The sequence below is a fragment of the Rhinoraja longicauda genome, chromosome 20 (assembly GCF_053455715.1).
Source record: "Rhinoraja longicauda isolate Sanriku21f chromosome 20, sRhiLon1.1, whole genome shotgun sequence".
NCBI classification, from domain to species: Eukaryota; Metazoa; Chordata; class Chondrichthyes; order Rajiformes; family Arhynchobatidae; genus Rhinoraja; species Rhinoraja longicauda.
The window spans coordinates 34,078,771-34,103,622 of record NC_135972.1 but is presented as its reverse complement, the minus strand read 5'-3'; the positions used below and the strand labels follow the sequence as shown (position 1 = coordinate 34,103,622).

The 24,852-nt window shown below is 42.9% G+C and overlaps 1 protein-coding gene across 4 annotated transcripts in view; it reads right to left on the bottom strand.

The window, feature by feature from the left end:
• Positions 1-7,797: 7,797 nt before the first annotated feature.
• msrb3 (methionine sulfoxide reductase B3) overlaps positions 7,798-24,852 on the bottom strand; it is a 117,710-nt gene continuing 100,655 nt past the window's right edge. For all 4 annotated transcript variants that reach the window (XM_078416645.1, XM_078416644.1, XM_078416646.1 and 1 more), the window contains 2 exons: positions 10,437-10,534; positions 7,798-8,538 (listed from right to left, as the gene is read on the bottom strand). In XM_078416645.1, the coding sequence (XP_078272771.1) occupies positions 8,380-8,538; positions 10,437-10,534 (257 nt within the window). In that variant the 3' untranslated portion in view covers positions 7,798-8,379. The remainder of the gene's footprint in view (positions 8,539-10,436; positions 10,535-24,852) is intronic.

Below are 24,852 nucleotides of genomic sequence, written 5' to 3'. Positions count from 1 at the left end.
ATCAATGGTCAGCGTGGACTGAAGGGCCTGTTTCCATGTTGCATCTCTAAACAAAAGCATAATGGAGATCATACATAGTCTTCTCGTACAACACAGGGGCATCCTTCTCGAAAGCCTCTGATCTGACATCTGAAGAGAATGAATCTCCCTGTTCATCCAATGTTTCTGGTTAGAATAGAGAAGGGTCTCGACCCGAAACGTCACCCATTCCTTCTCTCCTGAGATGCTGCCTGACCTGCTGAGTTACTCCAGCATTTTGTGAATAAATACCTACGATATCTAAAAGTAATTATGTCTTTTACTTCTCTTTTGGCTAGACGTCTTATAGTTCTTAATTGGAAGCATGTACTGCCACCCACTCATAATAGATGGATCAAGGATGTGTTATATCACTTAAAGCTAGAGAAGATTAGATTCTCTCTTAAAGGTTCACAGGAAAGCTTTAAAGAAACATGGTTACCGTTTCTAAATTATGCAAAAACTTTAATGATTGTTTTAGAGAATGGGGATAAACCAAAGTGTTGACTGCTTATATGTCTGCCTACACTCTTCCTCCCTTGTCTGTAATCAAAATTTTGATTTTTTTATTATTATTTTTTTTTAAAACTTTGTATTTGTTTTACTAATGTCAATGTTTATCTCTGCGTCTGGGATGGGGCGGGGGGTGGGGGTGTATCTTTACGCGTATTGTTTGTTCATTGTTGAAATAATTGTAAAAACTAATAAACAGATTAAAAATAAAAATAAAATACCTTTGATTTGTACCAGCATCTGCAGTTATTTTCTTACACCATGATATTGAATAGCGGAACAGGGGATCAAGTCACCCCTGACTCTTTAATGCTCCAGTGAGTGCAACCTTTTCTCATATAGGCAACCTGCCCATTATGGGTATAATCTGGGAAATATTTTCTGAATTGTTTCTAATACATGTGAAGTCTTTGTTAGATAAGGTGGCACTCACTGTTTTTGCTACTCCTGATGTGGTCTCACCAACTGAAGCATAAACTGGTTACTTCTGTATTTAATTCCCTTCACAAAATAAAACAATAACATTCTGCCTCTATTTATTTGCAGTACCTGTGTACACTGGCCATTTTGTTAATCTGCAGAGTCTGCTGGATTTCCAAGCTCTGTAACATCTCACCATTTAGATAGTACATTTTGTCATTTGCCCTACACAGGTGAACAATTTCACACTTTCCACATTATTCACCATTTCACAAACCTTTGCCCTCTCATTTATTACCAAAATCGCTTTGCAGTTTCCTGATGTCCACTTCACAACTTATTTTCCTACCTGTCCTTATATCATCAGAAAATTTAGCAAACATACTATCTGATCCTTGGTCCAAGTTATTCATGTAAATTGTAACAAGATAAGGCACCAGCCTTGATGCTGTGGTGCACCATTCAATACGTCTTGCCCAACTAGAAAAAGACCATTTCCTGACAGACAACATGTTAAATCCTGTTGCCTTCTGTTGATCTCATTTTACCAGATACACATTAAAATTAGACCTAGAAATTACTCAGGAATACCTCTTTCTCGAGGTGTCATATGAGCTCTTAGTTTTAAACTAATGTTGGAATTATGAGGCGAAACAAAATATGCTGGAAATCTCATATGAAATTAGAAAATGCTGCAGCATACATGCAGAGAGAAAGAGAATTAAAATTTCAAGTCAACGGCTTTCTTCCATCAATAGTTTATTGTTCGAGTCTGAAGAAGGGTCTCGACCCGAAACGTCACACATTCTCCAGAGATGCTGCCTGCCCCGCTGAGTTACCCCAGCACTTTTGTGTCTATCTTCAGTGTACACCAGCATCTACAGTTCCTTCCGACACAACAGTTTTTGGTCATTTTCTCTCCACCTTCAGGCTTTCTCATTCTTCTCTTCATCCACATAAAACATCCCGATGAACCAAGATTAGTCCTTCAATTAACACAAAACGCTGGAGGAACTCAACGGGTCAGAGAGTAGCCGTGGGGGGAACGGACTGGCAGCTTTTCAGGTTGGGATCCTTTTTCAGTCCCGACCCGAAATGTTGTCTGTTCCTGACAGATGCTGCCTGACCCACTGACTTCTTCCAGTTTTTGTCTTCTTGTTTTGCTCAAGATTCCAGCATCTGCACTTCCTTGTGTCTCTGTCTTCTTGGCCCATCAATTGTTTTTCGGTTCATAGTAGAACTCTGAATCTACGATCTGAAAGGATGTAAGAGTGATATAAATTGACTTCCGAATTTTTGTCTTCTTTGATAGGAAAAAAATATTGACGCCGATTTCCCTGGTGGGAAAAAAATGGCGAAGAATCGCATGGTTGAACAGAAGTCTTGGTGCTGATGTTTTCTTATTCAGCATGCTGGTGAATATTCTATGCCTTCCGAGCTGGGAGCACAAACGTGGGGAAATGAGCTCAAGGGTAGAATGTGATAAAAGGTGTAGGAAGGAACTGCAGATGTTGGTTTACACCGAAGATAGACACAAAATGCTAGAGTAACTCAGTGGGACAGGCAGCACCTCTGGAGAGAAGGAATGGGTGATGTTTCGGGTCAAGACCCTTCTTCGGACTCAGGGGAGAGTGAGTCTGGAGATATAGAAGGGTAAGGTGTGAAAACAACAGATCAAAGCATATGACGATAAGGAAATGTGGAATGGTTCATTGTTAGCGGAGGGGAAGGTGACATCTTAGAACACATCTTAGAACATTGAGCATAGTTCATAGAACCAAACATGATGCCTTCACATAGAGCCCTCCATTCCCTACATATCTATCTGCCTATCTGAGAGTCTTTTAAATGCAACTAATGCATCTGCTTCAACTACCACCCCCAGCAGTGTTTTGAAAGCACTCAACCCTGCCCCACACATTTATTGTACATTTTGCCCCTCTCACTTTAAAGCCATGTCCTCTAGCGTTTGATTATTCCATCCTGAGAAAAAGATTCCAACTGGCTACCCCATTAATGCCTCTCATAATTTGATGTACCTCTATCACGTCTCCCCCTAACCTCCAGCAGTCCAGAGTGAGCAATCCAACTGTCCAACCTCTCCCAGTAGTTAGTGCCCTCTTATCCAGGCATAATTCTGGTAAACTCCTATGTAAATCATTCCATACATTAGTAATGGACCTCGAGTTCACTGCCAGAGTACTCCTCAGTAAGCGGATAAGAGCGCAGGGTGTTATCACACACACTGGGAACAGATTGATAAAGTTCTTATTTGCCATAGTTTTGCAGGTACATTAAAGCAATAACACAACAAATAAACATTGAATGGTCAATGATACAAGGTAACTGGACCATTACAGTGCAAAACCAAAGTATGTAATGCAACCAAAAGAAAATCCCATTGTAAATTTTGCTGAGGTGGCATTGTGGTGGGGATGTGGTAGGGATGAGGTAGGGATGAGGTAGGGATGAGGTAGGGATGTGGTAGGGATGAGGTAGGGATGAGGTAGGGATGAGGTAGGGATGAGGTAGGGGTGTGGTAGGGATGAGGTAGGGTGAGGTAGGGATGTGGTAGGGTGAGGTAGGGATGTGGTAGGGATGTGGTAGGGGTGTGGTAGGGATGAGGTAGGGGTGTGGTAGGGGATAGAGTAGGGATGTGGTAGGGGTGTGGTAGGGGTGTGATAGGGTTGTGGTAGGTTGTGGTACAGCTGTGGTTAAGGATGTTCAGTGTGGTTCAAGAGCTGGATGATTATTGGGAAGAAACTGTTCTTGAACCTGGAGGTCATGGTTCTCAGTGGGTGGTGTGGCTCTTACATTATATTAGCTGCTTTTATGAGGCAGCATTTCCTGTAGATCCCTTCGATGGTGGGAAGGCCAATAACCATGATGGACACAGCGATAAGTGCAGCCTCCTGCATTCATGGGCATTTGAATTATCCAAGCAGGCCGGGCGGGACACAGCCAGTGACCTCTCTGCTGCACACCTGCACAAGTTTCATGGAGTGTTCAGCGACTTTGATTTACGGGAAAGGGGATCTTCTCTGATATTAACAGGAGTGCTGTGGGGATTGTTGTCGCACTGTGCAGAGACATTGAGCAGCTGGGGAATAAGTGGAACCATAATGAAGTTGATGCCCAGCCTCAATACAGCTACACACCAAAACCCTCCAGCAATTCATCTCACGAGCTGCACCTGATAGGACTGACAACGTCGTCCCGCATATTTTCATATCCCGCTGAGGTTATGTGCTTAGATTACAAACATGAGAAGCTATATTCCTTTTGAAAAATGTACAATCAGTAGGTCCTGTCAAGTGAGTGAAGGGAGTTGAGCTATATTGAATAATATAAGAAAATAACTGCAGATGCTGGTACAAATCGAAGGTATTTATTCACAAAATGCTGGAGTAACTCAGCAGGTCAGGCAGCATCTCGGGAGAGAAGGAATGGGCGACGTTTCGGGTCGAGACCCTTCTTCAGACTGAGCTATTTTGAATGTTAGTCTTATTTTAATCTCACCGGTTAACTGCACAGCAGACTGCAAGGCTCGGACACTGGCCTGACTGATGGATGGACCCTCAGAGCTTGCAACCATGAGGAACAGCCCACCTACAGTATGTTCATAGACTGAAAGAACTGTGTCAGGACCTGCATTGTGACATCTTGACCCTTATTGATCTATTCTCAGTTAGATATGGCTCTTAGGGCTAACGGAATCAAGGGATATGGGGAAGAAGCAGGGGTACTGATTTTGGAAGATCAGCCATGATCATAGTGAATGGCGGTGCTGGCTCGAGGGGCCGAATAGCTTACTGTTGCACTTATTTTTTATGTTTCTATATTCGTCATATTGCATCAAAATGCAGCAAGATTATCTGCTTCATGGCAACGTAACCCAGACACCTGTAGAAAAATAATGACATACCATTTGGCTCATTGTACTTACACTCAATGCCAATATTCCCATTCTAGTCATCCCTTGCCATCTTGTCCCCTATCCCTCTCTTCTCTTCCTCCCCATGTGGCCATCAAGCTTCGCACAACGGCACCAGTGCTTTCTGTTTCAACCACTCCACACTCTTGGCAGATTTGTTGTTTGGTCATATTTGACAGGGCCACTTGTTTCGGAGCCAAGACTTAAAGGGTTAAGTGCACTCCATCTACGTGTGTCGGAAAATTGCAAACAGAGGCGCAGAGTGCGAGTGGAAGATTGAATGAAATTAAGAGATCTGTTGCTTAAAACAGGCAGATGTTCCAGTTGCCCAAGGGAAGGCACTATAACGCAGAGCTGGAGCTGATTAGCCTAGTGACCTCGAGTGTGTGAAAGCAGCCCTTCCCATAACGTACAGAAACTGGTTTTGTATAAGGAAAATAGAGCGTTACTATGACTAGGTGTCCAACTTGGCCTCTGAGTCTCACCTCCATGAAGCCAATGAACTGCGGAAGCCTCGTAGGCTGCAGAGTTGGTGGGTGTTTGGAACAGGCAGGCTGGCACCAGCTCAGTGCCCCCGGGAGTCAGGGATACGCACTTCAGATTAAAGCAGCTCTATCAAATCTCGCCAAATGAGCTCTCACAGCTCCATCAAAGGCTTGTTGCTCAAGTCACAGTGGAGCCATGATGGAAGAGGCATTGTCCTTTCCATTGAGAGCAATGCAAGGCATTCCATACGAAGTCCCCAACTGCACTGGATTGTCGTGTGAAGAGAATTTCCGAGGTAGAAACAAAGAACTGCAGATGCTGGTTAATGCACAAAAGGACACAAAGTGCTGGAGTAACTCAGAAGGTCTGGCAGCATCTCTGGAGAACATGGACAGGCGATGTTTCAGGTTGGGACCCTTCTTCAGATTGATTGTAGAGGGCGAATTTCCGAGGTGTTTAAATAAAAGCATATTTGTGGAGGGCTTGGGGAAAATGCTAAGATATAATAATCATCTTTTTAACCCGCTTGCAACTAGCATTGTTTGTCTTTCCCCGTTTCTTCAAGTTGCGCTGTTCAAAAACCCTTCTCCGATCATTTGTGACCAGACCTCTTTGCATGACAAAGTTTTGCAGCATGCAGCGCACCTGCTATGAGATCCTTCAAAGATCATTGAACCTATATTGTGTTGAGACTTGAGGTCTGTCCAGGTTTTTGAAATCCTGTTTTAAAATGGCAAATGCATGCTCAACAATTACTGCAGTGGAATGCATACAGCTCAACAGCCGGCACCTTCAGCTCCAAATCCTGGGAATTACTCTTGGAAAAAACAGGAAAGCAGCTGGAGGAACTCAGCGGTCAGGTAGCATCTGCGGAGGGAAAGTCAGATGCTGCCTGATCTACTGAATTCCTCCAGCCGCTCACTTTGTACGTTACAGATTCCAGCATCTACAATATCTTGTGCCTCCTGGGATTTGTTACATTGGAGGGAAGGTGGACTGCTGTAAAATAGGCAGCACGGCAGCCACCTGAAAAACAATATATTGATGTAAATGTGCCGATCAGTTAGAATCCTTTAATATTCACATGGATCTTGGCACTCTATGAAGGGGCGTGTAAGGTAATGTAAATGTGATTTGTAATTCTTAAGCCTTCAGAAATTTTGCCACTGTGATAAATCGACAATAGCTTGCTGCTTTTGTAAGGGAATGGGGATAAATCTCTACCAAAACAAACTGGTCATCAGTCACTTTTAAGAAAATTACATATGGTTGTTCAGCTAACATTCCTGTTATCCCCATTCATAACCTGGCACTTTTGATCTTGACAGTCCTTGGCAATGCCAAGCCTGTGAAGAGTTGGCTGCAAACCAGGCAATGTTTCTTTTAAATTGAAGTACCTGCAAACATTGTTCCACTGACAAATGGCATGCATACGCCTTTGTCTGGTGTGAGGCGGCTAGCAAATATAGGAAAAGGGCAATTTGCACATGAAACACATTGTTCTGTTTGGGTAGTCGTGAATAAACGAAAACGCTAAAATATCCAGTTAGACACTCCTAAATAACTCAAGAGAATATTCTCCAAGAATATGGGTCACATTTTCTTTTATCGCTAAGTCAGGGTGTATTGGTTATCAGGAAGATTTGGACGGGAGGTTGATGAGAGTGCTTCTCAAATGCTTTACCTTTAATTAATTCTTTAATTCTTCAATTGATCTTTACATTTTTTGCAAAATACACGATAACATACTTCTTGAATTAGACCAGATATAAAACTCAGAGTCTGCTCGTTTACGAAATCTAGGAATTTCTAAAAGAACGTTTTTTTAAAAAATTGGCAAAACCGTGGAATGCATTGCAGCATTTTTAATGGGATGATCTATGAATCTAAGACAACTTCAATAAATTACTACAAAGGTTTATTCTGTAGTCACTGATCCTTCAGAGCATTCCAGAAGAATCATTACACTACAGGATGACAAATTCTTCACGAAAATCTTCAAAACCCTCTTAAATTCCAATGCAAATACTCCCATCCTCCTAAATGCACATCTATTGATTAGATTTTATGTGCTCACAAGCACATGCAAAAGGCGGGGAGTTTGAAAAGGTGAAGGTTGAATCCTTCTATAAATGTCTGCCTCCTCTTGATTAGATTTCAAGCCCCCCCCCCCCCCAAATATTTTCCCAGGAATGAGTGTAGGCAGGGAATCTGAGCATGCTCCACTGCTTTGACCCCTGCTTCAGGAGACTGCTTGAGATAAAGTGCTGGAAGTACTATATACAAAATGCAGACTGTCAGTAATGGGACCAGGTACATTGAGCTGCTCTTGACATTCTCCAGCTGTGAACCAAGTGACCTGTGGTCAGCCGGCAAGACACACACACACACACACACACACATTTTAAGGCCTAAATCAGGTTTTTTTTATTAGGCAATAGTTTTTTTTTTACAAACAAGTTCTCAGTGAAAGATATAGGAAAATGTGCAATTTACATGTCCATTTCAACAAAATAATTTTCAGAGTGGAGCAGAATACAGAGATTTCAAGCATGCTGCAGCTGTCCTGATTTTGTCTGCTCAGGACATAATGACCTGTGCTTGAACTCTTCTTTCTCCTGCCATTGCATTTCATTGTCAAGCATTCCTGGCAGTCTCCAAATTACATTATGAGGAATATGCTAATGCCTTGCTTTTCTTGACTGCCCTGTGCCATGCTATGCTACTCTGGGAGCGTACAATGGATTTTCTATGCTACTTGGTGGGGCTCCCACAGTTTACAAAACCCAACCACACCAAGGTGCTCCGCTACAATCTACATCCTATGAGAGAAAAAATTACAAGGATTCTCTTATCCACGTTAAGTAAGTTCATTGTTTTATGCAGAAGAGCGTTTGCTTGTGTGTATTTAAATAACTTGTTATTTTATTACTTTAAATGCACAAAGATGTTTGTCGTTGGAGCACAGGCTTGTGAAGTAATAACCCCATTCATCAGCCTTCTGTAGCCTAAAGTTCCGTCTTTCCAGATGGGGCAGGAACGTTGTTGCCTTCATCAGTGGAGCTCTGGCCCGTGGGTATAAAGGATAATGAGGCAGAGTTTATACAATACCGTTTACCAGTTGGACGGGGCCCATCATCAAAGACGTGTCCCAGATGTGCTCCACACTGAAATAAAATAGCAAAAGTAATTGCTTTTTTGTAACAAGATGGATATTTTAGATTGCCGTTACAGTCGACATCATTCATCACAAGGTAGTAAACTTGAGATAACATCTAAATATTCGTTCAGATCTAACCTTTCACCCATCAATCGCTGCTATTTACTGTGGTTAAAAAAATGCTCTCCCAGCAACTTGATAAAGTGAGGCAGATTCAGAAATATTAATTATGCTTCCCCCACACTTAACCATTTCAGAAGATTTCAAAAAGAATGATTACTTTATACCGAAGACCACAGGCCAATTCCAGGGGAGTGTTTTAAAAACAAAATCACCTTTGAAATGATCACCTTTGTCAGCAGACACTGGAAACAATAAAAGTCACGTTTTAAAGATTCTGCTTGTGTACGCGCATGGAGGGGGGCTGTCAAAGCACCGTGTGCACACTGCATGCTGAGATCAGACTGTGTGTCGGTGAAAAACAATGGCACAGTGTTGTTAAACTGCTTTATGCCCTGTCAGTAGTGTGGACTATCAAGCAGCCTGACAAGTTAAATCCTCTTGATAGACACAAAGTGCTGGAGTAACTCAGCAGGTCAGACAACATCTCTGGAGAAAAAGGTTGGTTGAGTTTTCGGGTCAGGACTCTTCTTCAGATGCTGAGTCTTCAGAGGTCACCAGGCGAAAAGTATCCCATCCTTTTCCTCCAGAGATGCTGCCTGACTCGCTGAGTTACTCCAGCACTTTGTGTTTATCTCCAATATATGCACCAGCACAGGTAGCACAGGTTAAATCCTCTCTTTGCTACCAAGGGCACAAAGATTCCACTATGTCCCAGTATTACTTGCCAGCTTTAACATTCTGATCTTTGAGTCTAATAAATATTTGAACTCAAATGTTACAATTCCTGGACAATCAAGCCCCTTTATGGATCCCTTTATATTAAATGCATCCGTAAATCAAGCTTTTTATGTAATTTATTGGAGAATTGGAGGTGCAGTCTTAAAGACTTTTACATTCCTTTGTGAATAAAGTTTGTTTTTCTGTGTTCTTTGTGTCAACTTCTCCACTTGGACTGCAATATTGAACCCTTGCCGGGTGCAGCTCCAGAAGTGCCAAGTTCACCGATGCACACTGACAAAACAGTATTGCAAATCTATAAATAAAGGTTTTGTGGCACATGTGATAATGTAACCCAGTCAAATTCCAGTCCCACACGTGTACTGTGGATTGTTGGTCATCAGGAATTGTTACACCAGAGGCACTGAGGCCAAATCTGATTTCTCTTGCTGCCAGCCTCACTGAGATCAACCGAGCATAAAGCAGACGACGTCTGATCTGGGATGTTCTTATTTTCTCTGACTCCACCACTGCGTAAACTCTGAGACTAATGCAAGATCTGCTTTTCGCATTTCCATCTTCTGACCCACATAAATAATAGTTGGTGCACTGGAACCGATTAACAGACTATAAATAGAGGCAAACGCAAAGTGCTGGAAGAACTCATCGTGTCAGGCAGTATCTGTGGAGGGAATGGACAGGTGACACTATGGGCTGGGAGCCTTCTTCAGACCTATGTCTCCAGCATGCTGGAATATGTGCTTTCCGAACGGCAGCATGGGGCCCACGTTGTGGACCTCCCCGTGGTGAGCCCTGTCAACCGACCTCAGTCAGGCGAACGACAACAAACAGAGACAGCAGAAGCAGAAGCAGCTTCATAACTTCTGTTGCCTCAAACACAAGAAGAAGAACGGCAGCATAATTATACGATTGGCAACACAGTACTCACTGCTAACGCCACTGGTAATAAGCGTAACTGAAAATAATTGAAAAGTAAACTAGTTCCAGAGTAATAACATTCAGTGGCAGTATCAATGTAGTACAAGTGACTGTTAATGAACTTACATTGCTGCAACTTGTCTCAATCCTGTGCATTCCATGGGAGAAGTCATCGACCAGTGTTATTGCGCCAGAATCCAGTGCATCGTAGAAGGCCGGCCAACCTGTGCAGCAACAGATGATCATTAATAGGCTGATTACACCTGCACAGGTGGAGGTTTGCATTCACAGAATAATATCCACTGCAATGGCTTAGTATAAGTCACAGGGGCAGAATTATTAGGCCTTTCAGCCCACTGTAACAAAATATATGCAGGATTCAAGGATTGGATCAATGAATGGTGAAAGCAGAGGCTAAAGAGCACAAATAACTATTTAATAAAGCAAATATAAGTAAAATACAGAAACATTATCAATAAAGTAACAATACAAAATAACAAGTCTCCCGCTCCTATGTGCAGTTCAAGTTGCCTGCCATGACACACTTACATTACACCCATCGAGTCTGCTCTGTTATTTAATCATAGCCGATCGATTGTTCCCATTCTCCTGCCTTCACCCCATAACCTTTGACACACTTGCTAATCAGGAACCTATCAATCTTCGCTTTAGTTAAGTCTGTTAATGATAGTAATGAAAGTTACATGCGATTTCATTCCAAAACTCTTGATAGAAACAATGGATGGTTCCCAACTCTTTTAAAAAAAAATAGTCAAGAGTATTTAATTGCCATATGCACTGGGATGGGAACAACGAAATGGAGAACTGGTCTCGGGTAGGTAGATCTTGAAGAATCTGTACAAAATGATTTGGGAAAATTTTAGGCGACTGTAAACCAATAAATCTCTAAGACCAGATGACATGCATCCCAAACTTTTGTAAAAGATGCCAATGGAAGTAATGGATACTGGTGCTTATCTTCCAAAGTTGTATAGATTCTAGAAGAGCTCCAAAAGACTGGGAGGTGGCAAACATAACCCCATTCGTTAAGAATGAAGGGCAGAAAAAATAGGGAACGAGATGAATCAATCTATATCCTATATCCTTCCTTTGCCCCCCCCCTCCCCCTCCCCCCTGACATCAGTCTGAAGAAGGGTCTCGACCCGAAACGTCACCCATTCCTTCTCTCCTGAAATGCTGCCTGACCTGCTGAGGTACTCCAGCATTTTGTGAATAAATACCTTTGATTTATACCAGCATCTGCAGTTATTTTCTTACTCTTAATCTAATATCAGTGATAAGGAAAACGTTGGAATCTATTATAGACAATAGACAATAGGTGCAGGAGTAGGCCATTCAGCCCTTCGAGCCAGCACCGCCATTCAATGCGATCATGGCTGATCACTCTCAATCAGTACCCCGTTCCTGCCTTCTCCCCATACCCCCTCACTCCGCTATCCTTAAGAGCTCTATCCAGTTCTCTCTTGAAAGCATCCAACGAACTGGCCTCCACTGCCTTCTGAGGCAGAGAATTCCACACCTTCAACACTCTCTGACTGAAAAAGTTCTTCCTCATCTCCGTTCTAAATGGCCTACCCCTTATTCTTAAACTGTGGCCCCTTGTTCTGGACTCCCCCAACATTGGGAACATGTTTCCTGCCTCTAATGTGTCCAATCCCCTAATTATCTTATATGTTTCAATAAGATCCCCCCTCATCCTTCTAAATTCTAGTGTATACAAGCCGAATCGCTCCAGCCTTTCAACATACGACAGTCCCGCCATTCCGGGAATTAACCTAGTGAACCTACGCTGCACGCCCTCCATAGCAAGAATATCCTTCCTCAAATTTGGAGACCAAAACTGCACACAGTACTCCAGGTGCGGTCTCACCAGGGCCCGGTACAACTGTAGAAGGACCTCTTTGCTCCTATACTCAACTCCTCTTGTTATGAAGGCCAACATTCCATTGGCTTTCTTCACTGCCTGCTGTACCTGCATGCTTCCTTTCATTGACTGATGCACTAGGACACCCAGATCTCGTTGAACTCCCCCTTACTGAGTAGTTACAGGGAATTTAGAGAATTATAAAATGATTGGGAAGAGTCAACATAGACTTACAAAAGGGAAAACATGTTTGACAATTTTTGAAAATACCTTTTTGAATTTGTAATCTGCAGAATAGATAAAGAGGGACTGGAAATCTAGTACATTTGGAGTTTCATAAAACCTTCAATGAAGTGCCACCAAGAGGATATTGAACTAAATTAGGGAAGTTGGGTGTAGCTGTAACATACTAACATAATTGAAATTGATCAACATTTTTGAAAACAGGGAATAGATTAAAAAACAGGTATTTTGGGGTTCGAAGCTTGTAACGTGTGAGGGTGCCACAGGGATCGACCTTGGGACCTCAGTTGTTCACGATCCTTATCAGTGATTTAGAGGACAGGGCCGAGGGTAATATATCCAAGTCTGCCAGCAATGTAAAATGTGTGGCAATGCAAAGAAGATGCAGAGAGGCTTCAAATGCATACAGGAACATCAACAGAATGGGTACGAACCAGGCTAATGGAAAAGAATGGGTAAAAAGTGAAATCATCCTCTTCAATAGAAAACATGCAGCAAAGGAATTTTTAATGATCAAGACTGAAAAGTGTAAGAGGAACCAAGAATTGAAGGGTCTCGACCCGAAACGTCACCCATTCTTTCTCTCCAGAGATGCTGCCTGTCCTGCTGAGTTACTCGAGTATTTTGTGTCTATCATCGGTGTATAACCGGCATCTGTAGTTCCTTCCTACACAAGAATTTAACATGCAGTTACAGAAGGAATTGGGAAAGTAAATGACCTTAAATGCAAGAGTACAAGCAAAAAGATACCTTCCTAACATTATATAGGGACTTGGACCTATAGCAGTTAGTGTAATAATTGACTTCCGTAAGGAAGCATTTATTTCACAAAATGCTGGAGTAACTCAGCAGGTCAGGCAGCATCAATCTGAAGAAGGGTCTCGACCCGAAACGTCACCCATTCCTTCTCTCCTGAGATGCTGCCTAACCTGCTGAGTTACTCCAGCATTTTGTGAAATAAATACCTTCGATTTGTACCAGCATCTGCAGTTATTTTCTTACACTATCCGTAAGGAAGCAAGTGCATATGCTCCCCGACTTACGATATTTTGACTTTGCGATGGTGCAAACGGCAGCGACCCATAGCGAGCGCCGCTCGCTTCCGGCCACGTGATCGCATGTATTCAATGCATTTCGACTTACGATATTTTCGGTTTCCGATGGGTTTCTCGGAACTTAACCCCATCGTAAGTTGAGGAGCACCTGTACCTGTGATCATCTGAGAACAACAAAACGTCCCGAATCCATGACTCCTGAGATGGAATGAATCATCTAACGAGGATTAAGAAGACTGAGTCTTAACTAAGGGAGACACAGGGAACCACAGATGCTGGAATCTTGAGTAAAACGGTGTTGGAGGAACTCAGGGGGTCAGGCAGCATCTCTGGAGGACATGGGGATGGAGTCTGGAGAGGGTCCCAACCCGAAATGTTACATACCCATGTTCCCCAGAGATGTTGCCTGACCTGCTGAGTTTCTCCAGCTCTGTGTGTTTTACTAGGTCGACACTAACATCAATTTAGTAAAGTGAGAGGTGATCTTAATGAGACCGACAAAATTATTACATGTCTCAACAGGATAGATGCAGGGATGATGTTTTACCAGGTTGGAGTGTCTAAATGATGAATCACTGTTTCAAGAAACGGGAATAGCTGTTCAAGTCTGAGTTGAGAAGAAAATTATTTACCCAGAGGTTAGTAATGTAACTTTGGATATTAAGGGGATCAAGGGATATGGATTTTGTTCAGGGAAAGTGGAAAGTGAGGTGGTAGGTCAGCTGTCAACAAAAATGGAGCAGAAGTGCGGATCTGAGGGGCCAATTTCTGTGACTTATGATGTTATGTCCCTGTACATCGGGTAGTGGCCCAAAACAAAGGGAGAAAAAGCCAAGGGCTGCTCCAACCCCCTGTGTCAGTGCCCACAACCAGAGTCAAATCTTAATCTGGGCTTCGTTTCAGCAGGCACTTCTTGTTTAATGCGAGAGGGTGGGGTATCAGCAGGGCACAATATATTCCGACATCGGATTAGGCCGCGAACCTCTCCTGTATATTTCCGTGTCACACTAATCCATAGATACCAGTAAAATAATACTCTTGGAAATGTTAGAAAATTTGTGGGATACTAAAGTTGGTTGTTTTTCCAAAATTATTTACCATGCCAGTCCAATTTTAATGGGCATAGTTCCAACCACGGTGCACCAAGGAGAATTTTAAGAGATTTTGTCCACCAATGATTCAGGTGGATAGTTAAAACTGATGACACAATTAAACAACTTGTTAGAGCAGAACGGCAGAGGAACAGGCACTGGGGCCTTTACAACTCCCTATACACTGGGATCAGCCAATCATCCTTGTCCCGCCTGCAATTGGTCCAAAACGTCGCAGCCAGACTCCTGACGGGTACCCGTAAAAGGGACCACATCACCCCGATTCTGGCCTCTCTCCACTGGCTCCCAGTACGGTACAGAATCAACTTCAAGCTCCTCCTATTCACATACAAAGCCCTAAACGGGCTTGCCCCCCCCCCCCCATATCAAAAATCTTCTAACCCACCACTCTATCTCCAGGTCCCTCAGGTCGGCCGACTTGGGGCTACTGACTATCCCGCGGTCTAGGCTTAAGCTCAGGCGTGACCGCGCTTTTGCGGTTGCAGCTCCGAGACTGTGGAACAGCATCCCTCTCCCCATCAGAACTGCCCCCTCCATCGACCCCTTTAAGTCCAGGCTCAAAACCTATTTCTACTCCCTAGCGTTTGAGGCCCTCTGAGGGGGCGCTGTGAACTGTTTATGTATGTGCTGTTATGTTTGTGTGCCATTGTATGTTCGTTTCTTAGTACCTGAACTGATGTACAGCACTTTGGTCAACGTGGGTTGTTTTTAAATGTGCTATACAAATAAAATTGACTTGACTTGACTTACAATTCTTCGCCAAACTCAACACCAAGTTAAACTAATCTCCTCTGCCTGCACGTGATCCATATTCTTCCATCTCCTGCCCATCCAAAAAGCCTCTTCAATGCCAGTAATGTATCTGTCTCCACCGTCATCCCTGGCAGCACATTCCAGACACCCACCACTGAATGTGTGAAATACTTGCACACCTCCTTTAAACATTGCCCCTCCCCCCTCTCAAACTTGTGCTCTCTAATCATAAGAGTATTAGACAGCATCTCGGGAGAGAAGGAATGGGTGACGTTTCAGGTCGAGACCCTTCCTCACCAAAAACGTCACTCATTCCTTCTCTCCCGTGACGCTGCCTGACCCGCTGAGTTACTCCAGCATTTTGTGGGTCTACCTTTGATTTAAACCAGCATCTGCAGTTCTTTCCTACACATAAGAGTATTAGAGCTATACAACATGGGAACAGGTCCTACGGCCCAACTTGGCGATGCTGGGAATTGAACCCACAGCCCTGGGAAAAGGGTTCTGACTGTCTACCTTGTATATACATCTCTCATCATTCAGTCTGAAGAAGGGTCTCGACCCGAAACGTCACCCATTCCCTCTCTCCTAGATGCTGCCTGACCTGCTGAGTTACTCCAGCATTTTGTGATACCTCTCATCGTTTCATCTACTTCTACCTCAGCCACCAACGTTCAAGATAAAACAATAAATCTTTGCTAAAGATGATGCCTCCAATGAAAAGTTGTCTCTGCATTGCTAAAGCAAGAAACTTGCCTAAGATTAATAATCGCTGGCCTTTTGCCGACTTCTTAAGAACAATGGATGTGATATGGTTGTACTTTTTTTAAACGGTTCATCGTGGCAACATGAGTCTGTCATCTTTGAAAAGAACACATGCCCTTTCTGGCTCTTGGCCAATCTGCCCAGGGCTCCTTTTTAATCTTAAATATCATATTTTGGTAACCCTTCCAGTTGTCAGACTACTGCACCAAACACAGGTTCTGAAGTTTGGAATCCCCTGCAGCAATCTGCTCAAATAATGACATCACCCCATGCAACAGGATATTGGAGATCGGCAAATCAGATTTTAATGTAAGGTTCTCTGGGAAAGGTAGAATGATAGAGCGTTGGGGAGGGGTGGCATTTGGGCCCAGTGTATTTGTAGCTGAGGAATCCCTCTGTCGCAAGTCGCTGGCATTTCCCATTGTCATGAAAGTTTTTTTCCCTTTCAAGCACCAGGCTGGTCCACTTTGGAGATTATTACTGAAAGTGCTTCTGCCACTCCTTTATGCACTGCATTCCAGGATCACAACAACATGCTCCCTAAATATATTTCTCCTCGGGTTGTCTGTGGTTCTATTACCAATTAACTTAACGTGTCTTCTTCCTCTGTGTAGGAACTGCAGATGCTGGTTTCCACCGAAGGTAGTCACAAAATGCTGGAGTAACTCAGCGGGACAGGCAGCATCTCTGGAGAGAAGGAATGTGTGACTTTTCGGGTGGAGACCCTTCTTCAGACAGTCTCGACCCGAAACGTCACCCGTCCTTCTCTCCAGAGATGCTGCCTGTGCCGCTGAGTGACTCCAGCATTTTATGACCATCTTCGGTGTCTTCTTCACCTACCAGGCGTTCCAAAACTGGAAAGTTTTGCTCCGAAATGAGATTGAAATCCTCAGAGATTTTTGAACACTTTTATCAGACCTATCTTCACCCGTTCAAGTTCTGGGAAGAACTTCTCCAGATTTTGTTGTGTTTCCCTGCAAACAACAACTTTCACTTCTTGGAACCATTTCAGTGAATGTCCTCTGCAGCCCATTCTTAATCTGTCCAAAGAATGTTGCTAAGAATTGGTTACTTAACACCTTATACGTTGCTTTAAGGAACAGCTCCAGTTGTCTTCATAACGCTGCCACGTTTAAAAGTATATAGTGCGGCAAATCTGTTACTGAGAATCACAAAGATCTACAGGCAGATGTGCCCTTAACTCAGCTATTCCAGAAGCTGGAGGGTGGCTTTCTGCTCCGCATAGCAATGCCTACACGCACCTGCCCCTGGAGTTCAACAGGGCAGTGTGAACCTCTGCAAATTTCCTGCTTCTCAGGTTGGGAAATCCATCCATTGAACCTGCACCAGATTAGCGAGTCACAGGCACAGTGCACCCACTAAACTCAATCGGAAATACTGTCTGCTGTGAGAATGGTGCATAATGCTGTTTGCTTAATTTAATTAAGATAGTTTAAAAGTAGTTAACTTGCTTTGATCTGTATACGTGTGCGTTTTTAGTCATTTAACTTCTATTTTAAAAACATTTTCTTTAACAGTGATTGATTAGTCACAGTGATTTCTTTAACAGTGGTACAGCGGTAGAGTTGCTGCCTTGCAGTGCTAGAAACCCGGCTTTGATCCTGACTACGGGTGCTGCCTGTGTGGAGAAGGAACGTTTTCCCCATGACCGCATGGGCTTTCACTGGGATCTCCTGGTTTCCTCCCACACTTGAAGGACGTACAGGTTTGTAGGTTAATTGGCTTCAGTAAAAATTGTAAATTGTCTCTAGTGTGTCGGATAGTTCTAGTGTACGGGGATCGCTGGTCAGCGTGGACAGGATGGGCTGAAGGGCCTGTTTCTGCGCTGTGTCTCCAAACTAAACTAAACTAATATTTACACAGCAGAACGCAGTGGAAGTCCTGTAAAATATATATATTTTTAAACAGAAAATGCTGGAAATCTGAATTGCGAAACAGAAAATGCTGTAAATATTCAGCAGGACAGGCAGCATCTGTGGAAAGTGAAACAGCGCTAACATTTAAAATGTTCGTCTATTTATCTTTGTGATGATGCGGCCTGACTTGTTGATTGTTTTTAGCATTTTCACGTTTTATTCCTGTAAACGGATAATTGGTCACAATGACAATAATATATAATTTTAAAAACTAAGTATAGCACTACTTTGTGGAGATTGCATTGCAATGCCTCCATTCATTGTATCCCTTGTACAATGTGGCAATTATTCAGCCAGAGGTTAAGAAGAAAGCTTTAATTTATTAAATGTTAAACAGGCTAGACATCAACCCAGACTCCAAGTGCAAAGTGCTCATAAAAGATCATTGTAATCCTTTACCTGCCAAATAACAGGAATTCCATGTGGCTGACATCATCATTTCATTTAGATCTTCAATGAGAACGGTGTATTTGATGAATTTGGCTTGTTTAAATAGTTAAATTGCAAACAGCACAGGGTTGAATATATTTTGTCTTTGGTATTGCAACAACATAAACAGCAACCGTTTGGCTTCACCGGAAATTATTTAGCAATTTCGTTTTCTATATCCTCAATAATGCTTATGCATTCATTTGGCACAGACTGTGCACAGTTAATAACAGTAGCTGTGTCTTTTACAATTCATGCACTGTAATTTTTTCTACACCTAGCAATCTAAAACCTTCCATTACCACTGTGAACCACAAAGAGATACAAATCAGCCATAAGCACTTTCTCCCCTCAAAGGTCTAGCTTAGTAATTGCCAATAAATTTGCTGTTCTCCAACAACAAAAGCAGTTGAAATACTTGTGGTTCACCATGACAGCCTCGTGACCTTTTGAGCTTCTCATTATTTTGTTTAGGACTCATTGCAAGCATGTTAAGCAACACCATGCAAACATGCGGTTATACAGCATAAAGGTGCCAGCAGTGATACTTTTTTATATGAAATCAATGAAAATACAAATGGAATATTTATAATAAGTTTCCCAATTACCTATGGCAAGTGCTAAGAAGCACTGGCATGATGATAAAATCTAAATTATAGCCATTTACATGCTTAAAATGACCCAATAGAGGGTAATAGACTGCTGACCTACTCCATTTGAATTGTTATTTTTTAAAAAGTTTTCTTCAAAAGTTTACAAAAGTCAGTAGAAATCCAGATTGCAGTGGTGTCATTGTATTGCCTGTCGGTTCCTTTTTCATGTTATGTAACACTTTATTTATTATCTCCTGGTTTTCCTTTGCATTATGCAGGACATTGAGGTGTTCATATCATCATATCATATCATATATATACAGCCGGAAACAGGCCTTTTCGGCCCACCAAGTCCGTGCCGCCCAGTGATCCCCGTACATTAACACTATCCTACACCCAACTAACAGATAATAATAACAACTCATGTACATAGCCCCAAGGTGCAAGCAGATGTGTTGACAACATTTTTACACTGAGCCTTGTCAGGCAATATTACTGCAGAAGACCAAAAAACGTGGATTTTAGAGGAAGCAAAGGTGGTGAGGTGATTGAATTGTAGCATTTGTTTATCTTCACAGATGAAGCTATGGGCACTGCGGGTGGAGAGAATACATTAGTGAACAAGCAAGACTCAAAGTATTTGAATAACTCAGTGGGTCAGGCAACATCTGTGGAGGGAATGAATAGGCAAGATTTTGGATTTCTTCAGACTAAGAAGGGCCCCGACCTGAAACGTCACCTCTCCATTGCCTCCACAGATGCAGCCTGACCAGTTGAGTTACTCTTGCATTTGTGCTTGGCTCACGATTCCAGTATCTGCAGTTCCTTGTGTCACTAAATATGAGGATGAGAAAGGTGGCAGGATTCAAAGCGGAGCAGACATCTGAGCAATTAGAGGACTGGAGGAGAGAGAGGTTAGATCATGGAGGTATTTTCAAACAATGGTGTGAATTGTTAGAATGAGACATTGACTTAACGGGAACCAATGTAGATCAGCCAGCTCCATGTTGGGATACAGATAGTAGAGTTAATGTAATCTCAAGTTTCTAGAAAAGAAGGATGAACACTGACTGGAAGCTTATTGGAAGAGTTAAGTCTCGACATAACAAACTCATGGATGATTGTTTCCACAATTGGCTGATGTTTTGATTGATTGAAAGACACAGCATGGCCCACCAAGCCCATGCCGACCATCAATCATTGACTCAAAATGATGGAGTAACTCAGCGGGCCAGGGTCAAGACCCTTCTTCAGCCCAAACATCACATTCCTTCTGTCCAGAGATGCTGCCTGTCCCGCTGAGTTACTCCAACATTTTGTGTCTATCTTCGGTTTAAACCGGCATCTTCAGTTCCAAACCAATGATCCCCCGTTCACACTAGTTGGAGACATTTGTGTTCATGGGCATCCTCAAAACTTTGTCCCATGTGACTTCTGCTCTTTCACAATTGAGAAAAGAACTTGATTGAACTTTCTTGGATTCAGTGTGGCTGCCCTCTCACTATCTCCCATTAAACTCTATCTGTCGTTGGTTTTACCATTTAATTTATATATTTTTTCCTTTGTTCCTCTGCCCCCATCACTCCCTCTGCCCATCATTGTGTTACCTTTGTGCAACCTTTGATTCTCAACTTCCTTTTTCTTTGACCAAGTGATTTAAACACAGGGAAAAAAAACCACGGCTTCTGTGAAATAACCTGGACAAACAGCATTTGTACCATCCCACCAATTGGAGATGCCTCACCGTAACTCTACTGTTTGTCATCGTGGTCTTAACCAATTGATAACATATGTGAAAAGGTTACTTCAACTCCGAGCTGTTTCATTTTTGATGTATCCTCTTGCACAAAACAAACACGACCCCTCCCTCGCATATAAGACTCATGACTCTTCTCTGGTACAGGACTCTTCTCTGGTACAATACAACGATCCTCATCGCCACAAGAACTCTAAACCAAGTAGAACATTAGATGGAAGAAGTGGAGGTGTCTCGCCTGCAACGACACACTTCCATCACAATACGTTGCTCTGTGGAACTCTGAGCATGATAAGCTTAATGATACTGAGTTCGAGGGCTTCAAAACTTAAAATAAAAACAGAAAATATTGGAGGTGTTCAGAAGTAACTGGAGAGAAAAACAGATTTTGCTTTTCTGCGGGATGACTGAAGAAAGTTCTTTCTTCTGTAACTTTTGTTTGCCTTTCAGTCTTCAAAATTATCCTGGTGCTGCTGATTTGAGCAGCTGATCATTGATGAGTGCATCAATTAAACCGTGCCTGCTTTTTTGCAGTAGGAAGAAGAGTCTTGGCCCGAAACGTCACCCATTCCTTCTCTCCACCTGTCCCGCTGAGTTACTCCAGCATTTTGTGTCTATCGTCGGTGTAAGCCATCATCTGCAGTTCCTTCCTACACATTGCCATCCGAATGTTGCACAGCCACCTGATAGATGCTGGTCACATCCTGAGCACATAATACAACATCCATCTTTGCTTCCCAAATTCCCCAAACAAATCAGTCATTCTGCTCACTCTGGAGCACACTTCTGTACTCTTAATCTCATGCTGTTGTGGCTTGTTCCACAAATGGCTGGGTTACCGTGTACAAAAGAGCGCTGTTGCTCAGATGCGGGCTCGAGAGATGACCGAGGTTCGGCAGGCCTCAGGAGCAACTCCTGTTGCAGGTGGTAGCCTCTCGGTTTAATGTCTGACCGGCCAGTAGTGAAGTGCTTGTGCAGTTTCCGTGAGGATGGACAACATGTGGCTGTCGTGAGTCATTGCCACCGCTGCAGAGTTGCAGCAGAGCACTCCTCTTGATCACAAAAAGCTGGAGTAACTCAGCAGGTCAGGCAGCATCTCGGGAGGAAGGGACTCGACCCGAAACGTCACCCATTCCTTCTCTCCCGAGATGCTGCCTGACCTGCTGAGTTACTCCAGCTTTTTGTGAATAAATCGATTTGTACCAGCATCTGCAGTTATTTTCTTGTACTCCTCTTGATCAGATCAGCGGAAGGATCACAAAAGTGATTGAAGCCTTTGACCACACAGATATCTTGGGGTTCTCACGTGGAAATTGTAATAGACAAAGCAATCCGTCAGTCCAATATTCATGCAACTTGAAAATTGCTCTCCACAGACTTAGAAGTTTAAAATTGCAAAGCAACCAATTTCACGATTGTGGCATCTTTTCTTCTTCATTTGTAAACCTGTAAAATATCAGTGCAGCAAATGGCAGTCTAAATGAATATAAAGTCTTGCTAAAGTCAGCTGATGAAGGCATAAAACCCTGCCTTTCTCTTTTAGGATCGGACAATCTCTTCCGTAACTCAACGGAGGACATTATTTATTCAGTGCACCAGAAACTCTTGTCTTTATTTTTTTTCTTAGAAGCAGGCAATCTTCCTTTTAATTCGATGTAGAACATTATTTATTCAATGTACCAGACATGATGGTCACTTTAAGGTTATAGGAAGTAAGTCTGCAAAATATTTCCTCTGAAACATCCCCCTGTCAAACCTCTAAGGCCGACCACAAAATTGCTGCACCACATCAATAAATGTGACAGCCTTAATGTTTTCAAAGTTTATTCAAAGTTCCTATATTCCTTATCTTTGCCTATCTTTATTGCACTGCAACTGCCAAGTTCACAAAGCTCTTGTATCGTTTCCTTGGATATTTATATACACTACAGCATGAGTAACTTAATTCACAGTTATGTTTTATCTCAGCAAACCTGGGCAATCCCTGTCAGCAGATCCTACACAAAGCAAGTTGATAGGTGAAATGCACTGTGCACTGGAAAAGCAACGCTAGGCATTACTTTTCTCTCAACCCCATTGTCTCATCACAAGGCCGCCCGCGACTGTGGTCCCGATTTTAACCCAGGTATTCGATCACGACGAGGATGCACTGGGTTGAAAATAGGGGCAGCATTTCATGCACACGACACTTATACGTTCCCTGGATCTTTCTAACAGGGGCATTTGGCCATCAGTCTGATCAGCCTGAAGAAGGGTCTCGACCCGAAACGTCACCCATTCCTTCTCTCCTGAGATGCTGCCTGACCCGCTGAGTTACTCTGGCATTTTGTGATACCTGGCCATCAGACGAAGGCCTTTCAACATTTAAATGCAAATGCCTGATGATATATTTAAAACTAGATTAACTTGGCTGAAAGCTGTGCGTTGAGCACATTGCGACAGTCTCAGCAGGAACACCAGAGTGGAAGGAACAGTATGCCCTGAAACAGCCATAAAAACTAAGCCTCATTTATTCAGAAAGGTTTTTTTCCAGGCCCGAAGCAGAAGCACTCCTTTACAAGCCGTGAGGACATTTGTCAGTCCTACCTGCCCCATCGTTCCTGCAGGTCAACAGAGGTGGCTTCTTGGTGGGTTCGAACCACTCTGCCCGCTCTCTCCACACGTTTCGTATCTGGTTGACACAGAGCGGGGCGTGAAGTGTTGACAGAGCCTGGGCCTCACCTTGCCAAGCTGGGGTGAGCACAACACTGTCTCCAGCAGCACCACCCACATTGCAATCACAAGGCAGCCACATTATGAAATTGGTTTAGTTTATTATCAATGCACTGAGGTACAGTGAAAAGCTTTTTTTTTGTTGCGTGCCATCCAGTCAGTGGAAAGACTATACATGATTACAATCAAGTTGTCTACAGTGTTCAGATACAGGATAAAGAGAATAACGTTCAGTACAAGATGAAGTCTAGTAAACCCTGAATGACTGATTCAAGGTAAATGCTGAATATTGCCCATGCAAAACTGCAATTGTCTTTATTTCTATCGGGCATCTTTTCCAATCAGCTCGCCCAGTTGTTGAAACTACATAAATTTCCAAGTTTCAAAGCAGCTTGCGAAAGAAGTTGCTAATCTTGCCTCCAATAAAAAATGACCCAGAGTTACTCTCCTTGATTGCTTCAACAATAATCCCCAAACCCTTAAACTCTATGACCAGGGAAGAAGAGGGCAGCAAACACACAGGGAACTGCGGGTTCCCTTCCAATGCACACACCATCCCGACTTGGAAAGGCATTGTCATTCCTTTATTGTCGTTGGATCTGAATCATGGAACTCCCTACCCAACAGTACATGACCACACCAGCACCTCTGCAACAGTTCCCTACCCTCTTCTCAAAGTCAATAAATGCTCACCCCGGCGGGTGTTGTCTGGATCCCAAATTAAAAAATAATAATTCCTGTCAGAATTTTTTTCTAAATTTACTGATTTCACTGCAGTATTTTATTTTACAAATTTCATAGAAGCCAACGTCTCAATGGCCAAGGTGGTTGATGCACTGACAGCCATTGAACATACAGAGCTTAAGTTGTATTTGAGCCCTGGTTTGTTGATTCAGGCCAAGGCCAAGGCTCAGGCATAACAGAGCAATTAGTCTCAGCGTTTTGGGCACGAGGAATGGATCGTGACTGAGCCACTTATGATTTCTACGATTCATTGCTACCAACAACTGCATGATGGTGGATAGCAGAGCTTAATGTAACGGTAGACTTCGGTCGGCTGCCAGACTCCTTTGTAAAGGCACCCCCACCCTCAAGCAATGAAATTGTGCAGAATCAACAAAAGTACAATATGTATAGGTCTCAGAGCCAATAAAGTCAATGATATAAACCACCATTTTTTAACAATAGTATGTCTCCCTTTGGATGATTGTTGCAGTGAGAAGTGCAAAATATAATAAGCATATCCACAATCAAATTGCAAGCTCTTAAAGGCATCACTGTTGCATTAAGTCCTGCCATCCA